This window comes from Alligator sinensis, unplaced genomic scaffold (assembly GCF_000455745.1).
Source record: "Alligator sinensis unplaced genomic scaffold, ASM45574v1 scaffold1277_1, whole genome shotgun sequence".
NCBI classification, from domain to species: domain Eukaryota; kingdom Metazoa; phylum Chordata; order Crocodylia; family Alligatoridae; genus Alligator; species Alligator sinensis.
This window is the reverse complement of record NW_005842341.1, coordinates 464,712-469,691: the sequence shown is the minus strand read 5'-3', so window position 1 is coordinate 469,691 and position 4,980 is coordinate 464,712. Positions and strand designations below refer to the sequence as shown.

The 4,980-nt window shown below is 42.2% G+C and overlaps 1 protein-coding gene across 1 annotated transcript in view; it reads left to right on the top strand.

Annotated features, from left to right (window-relative positions):
- Positions 1-4,980, top strand: part of RPS6KC1 (ribosomal protein S6 kinase C1) — a 122,124-nt gene that overhangs the window by 64,337 nt on the left and 52,807 nt on the right. Inside the window, exon 8 of the mRNA XM_014522320.2 lies at positions 57-149. Within this exon, the coding sequence (XP_014377806.1) occupies positions 57-149 (93 nt within the window). The remainder of the gene's footprint in view (positions 1-56; positions 150-4,980) is intronic.

The following is a 4,980-nucleotide window of genomic DNA, read 5'->3' as shown; positions in this document are numbered from 1 at the left end:
AGTCTTCCTTCAAGTACCACCCTGATTGATGTATAATCTTTGATATCTTCCATTAGCCTCTAGGATCACTAAGTTCAAGGCCCTCTTGGAACCTAAGGAGCCCTGCCGAGGAACTGAAGGCCTTCCGAGTCCTTGGGGTGATTGACAAGGTAATTCTTCAGTGTCTCTTCAAGAGTTCAGTCATCAATCGACTGCATGCTGACATTTTGTCTTTGAAGCTGTGGATCTTAAGGATAAGAAACAAAAGGGGAAAATGACTCAAATGCATCTGCACTTTAAAATAACAAAAGTAGAAGAAAAAAAGCTTTTATCTAAGCAATTCATGTAAGGTCATGCAAAATATATTTGCGCTAAAGGATAAGGTACATGTTTGGTGGCATTCAATCTGATGGGTCCTGTTTTTTTAAAATAATGTCATGATTGCAAAGCTGGGGTAAGGACGTGGCAATGCATTTTCAGTTTAATAAACTCATGGACATTTGAAATACATAAGGGTAAAAAATAATACTTCCCACAGAAGCCTGGGGTGGGGAAACATAGTTGATAAGATATTTTCACTCTTCCTTTTTAAAACTTGGAATTCAAATTCCCAGCCAGCCAAGGCAGAAGACAGGAACGAGCCAAGCTCAATTTTTTGACTTCTTCAAACAGTATCATCCAAAATCCCAGGATAATATCCCTCTGTCATGTGTGAACATTAGTGGAGCATATGGATCTTTTGCAAGCCTAATTAAGGGACCAAAAGAATATTAGCTCTTAAAGTAGCTGGATTGTTTTGATATTACTGATTAGTTATCACCTTACTAAGTACATTTAAGATGATGCATTAGCCAGTAATGAGGCAAGGGATAATGTAACATGTAAAGGCTCATTTTCTTGTTGATACTTGTTCCCCTGATGCCTTTTGATTGTTCCTTGAGTGATCCATGATTTGTGTGCTTTGTGCATCAGGTCACTTGATGCATTCATAACTTGCATTATTAGAAATGGCTGATAGACTTGTAGTTCTGAATTTGTTCCTATTTTTTTGTTAGGCTGAACATAACAACTAAGCTGAGAATCATAGAATCTTGGAAAAGTAGGGCTGGAAGGGACTTCTGAAGGTTATCAAGACCAGGGTAGGCAACCTCCGGCATGGGTGCCAGAGCATGGCATGCGAAGGCATTTTGCTTGGCACATGCACGTCAAGATAGACAGTGGAGAAGGGGCTGGGGCTGCACTGCCACAACAAGGATCAGGCCCCTTAAATCTCCACAGCTATCCGCCCTTGGCACACCAGTATCTTACAGGTTGAGGCTGCAGGTATTTTTCACATTCTGCCCAAAAATGTTGTCTACCTCTGATCTAGTCCAACCTCCTGCCTGAGCAGTCCCTATTCAAACCTTCCCATACAAATCCTTGTCTAACCTGTTACTAAAACTACACAATCTACAAGGCATAGTACCCTAATCTAGCACAGGTAAAGCAGGGAGATGAGAGTAGTCAAGTGTCCTGCTGCTGCAAGGGTTGTTAAAATACTTGAAAGAGATTAAAAAAGGGGGGGGGTCACACTCCCCACTATAGACAAAGGTGAACACCCCTATAGTCCATACCAATCTGACCATGGGGTAAAATTCCTTCTTGACCCCAGAGGTGGCAGTTGTTTTGACCCTGAGAAGAAGGGCAGGATACTCTAGCCAGGAACCCCTCTGGGTTTTAGTCCCAGCAAGAGTGTTGGCACACTTGAGTTAAATTGGCTGCAGCCAATACTCCTTCCTTCTGAGGAAGGTGAAAGCAAACCCCTTGACATGTAGCAACGAAAGTGGAAAAAAATTCCTTCCTAGTCCTTTGCATCAACCATCAAAGTCCAGTAGCAAAGTCCAGTAGTAATACCCATAGCATAGCATAGGCATATCTACTCCTAGATCATCCCTGACCAATGCTTATCCACACTCTTCTTGAGCACTTCCAATGATGGAGATTCCACAACTTCCCTACGCAGTCTATTCCACTGCCTCACTGTTCTAACAGTGAAAAAGTTTTTCCCAACACCCAATCTAAACCTAGCAACATCAGGATATTGGTCTTTGTTTTGTTCTTTGAAGCAAGAAAGAAAACGTGCTCTCCCTATATCGGACAGCCCTCCAGGTATTTGAAGATTCCTATCATTTTCCCTCTTAATCATCTTTTCTGTAACATACCTTTTTCTTTTAACCTCTCCTTGTATGGCTTGCCTTCCAAGCCCTTATCATTTTTGTTGCCTGCCTCTGGACCCTAGCTTCTCCATCTCCTTTTTAAAATGTGGATCCCAGAACTGCATACAGTAGTGTAGATGAGGCCTAACCAATGCCAAGTAAAGAGGCACCATCATTTGTGTCTTGTGTCTTGCACCTACAGATCCTACTAACGTAGCCCGAAATCACATTCGCCTTCTGTGCAGTTGTCTCACACTGCAGACTTACACTGAGTCTGTGATTCACCACAATTCCTAGGTCCTTCTTTGTAGTGCTGCCATCCAGCCAGTTGATTTCCTTCTGCTTGACTGTACTGTTTTAATTAAGAGTGTTGTTAGTATGTTTGGGTGTTTCTCTTATGAACTACATACATTTGTGTTTAACTTTGTTTTCACCACACACAGAACCTTCCAGCAGTATCTCTGTATACATTGCATGTTCTTTCAGTATTTTTCTTTGTATAACTGTATTATGGAATAGCCAGGATTAAAAGAACATTTTTTTCCAGGATGATTATAGCTTTTGGCTCTGCTGTATACTGTATGAATTTTAAGACCATGGGAAATTCCAAGAGCTGCTTCATAATCCTTCCTTAGAAGAAATAAAGCAGCTAACTATGAGACTTGGGAATTTTTCATTTGTGGGTAATACAACACCATAACATTATCAAAGAGGAGCCCCTTTCGATGTCTTGTATCAAACAAAACTAAGGCTACATACAGACATTCAAATGATTTGGGAGAATTCTCCCAGATTTGTTCTCCTGGTAGAAAATCTTACTAGGAGATGCCTAAACAGACATTTGAATGCTCAGCCCCTGACTAGCTGAGAGCTTGCAGTGCTGATGCTGTGCAGCCAAGGGGATTCTCTGGATACATCTCGGCATACTCTACAGGATCCCTCAGTCTGGAATGGCAGCAGTGCACAGGGCCAGCCCTGACTGGCTGACCCAAACTGCCTGTATTCCCCTGCAGCCCGATGTGGGATTTTTGAAAGGGGTGTGTTCTGTCCTGTGGTAAGCTGGAGCAGCAGAGTCCAGTGAGTGACAGCAAAGCACTCTGGGATGTTGAAGAACTGTGCTGTGGCTTTTGTCAGAAGAGAGTATGTACAGACATTCACTTTCTCAAGAGAAACTCTCCTGAGAATGATTTAACCCTTGTTCCTGGGTTATTTGTCTTCTGGAGCACCTATTTTTCTTCTGGGGGAAAAAGCCTGAACATCTGTGTACCTGTGGTTTCTCCTGGGAGAGCAGTGACTTTCAGGAGAAACTGAATATACCTGGCTTAAAGTTCTGAAAATGATCAGTATCTGTGAAGGTATGCTCAATGCCTTGTAGGCTTGATCCACAGGCTAACTGAATTTTTCAAGTACCATAAAATGCATACCTAGAAAGTTTCCAGACACAAGACTAGTACGTCCAGATCCTGCACTTAACTTTGTCCCATTTCAGCACAAATTCTATAGTGGTGGCAGTAGTAAGAGATTTAGTATTGGAAACATCTGCGATACATACATACAGATAATCAGGGTGTTCTGAGAAACAGAAAAATGTTATCCAGTACACTGTATTGTATTGTTTCAGATCAGTAGGCTACCAGTCTCATCTACTGTATACCTTTGAGAGTACCCATTTGAAGCACACGTTGACCCAAATGATGGTGTCATGTGGCACCATATTACCTGTCTGTGAAGATGGAGCATGATCTTTAGGAATAGCTTAGTTGACATGTTAAAAAATAGTTTAGGGACAAGAATGCAATTAAGACTGCCTCACACAGAGCCTTCTCGAAACTTGCCTACTGTTCTTCTAGCCCTGAAACAACTTCCTCAGACTTGAGACACGTGCGTGTGCACACACACTCCTACTATTCTTGCTGTTGCTAGAAGTTACATTGCTGTACCACTAGTATATCTATGGCGATTCAGAAAAAGTTGTAATTCTGGAAGCTTGTTCAAGCACCGTAAGAGCCCTGCCTCTTATCCTGGCACCCATGGTAGCAACACTGACCAAGATTTTTTTAAGTGAGTAGTGCAGTTTTGGAATTTTCAGCTAGTGATGTTTTGAAGCAACCTCACTTTCAGCAAGGATATGCTCATTATTGACTGAATCCCTGGCTCTTTCAATCTGCTTTAAGCTTAGCACTCTACATTACTAGTCATTTTGGAAAATTTTGACCACAAAACTTTTTTTCTTCATTTAGGCTATTTGCATCCTATTCCTTTCTAACTGGCATGTGAGATTTTACATTTACAAGGAGAAGTGCCTCTCTCTAAAAAGTTATTTATTTATTTTTAAACAGCATTTTTGTTTAGTTGAAAATGAGGCTCTTGCCCTTCAAACATTCATTCTTCTCACAGGTTCTAGGAAACAGAGTTTGTTAAGTAATATGCAGCTATTACCAATGCTGTCTTATACATTTTTTTTCCTGCAAGAGTAGAGGTGGACCGATATATCAGTCCATATCATATTGGCACCGATAAAAGGTAAATTGACATTATCAGCAACTGGCTTTTTTTGGCTGACATGGCCAATTAATGTGGCTGATTAATGTCTCCGATAAATGCTGCGTGCATGTGCGCAGATGCAGCACGCACACAGCCAGGAATGCAGCCTGGCAGCTTGGAGAGCAGCTTCTGACCGGTAAGTCTGTGGGGGGAAAGGATGTTGGGGGGAGGGAAAGGGCATGGGGGGCAGATCAAGGCCCCCACGGTGAGGGAAGGAGTGGGGCAGGGGGTGGGACAGGAGCTACCTGGGCGGGGTGCAGGA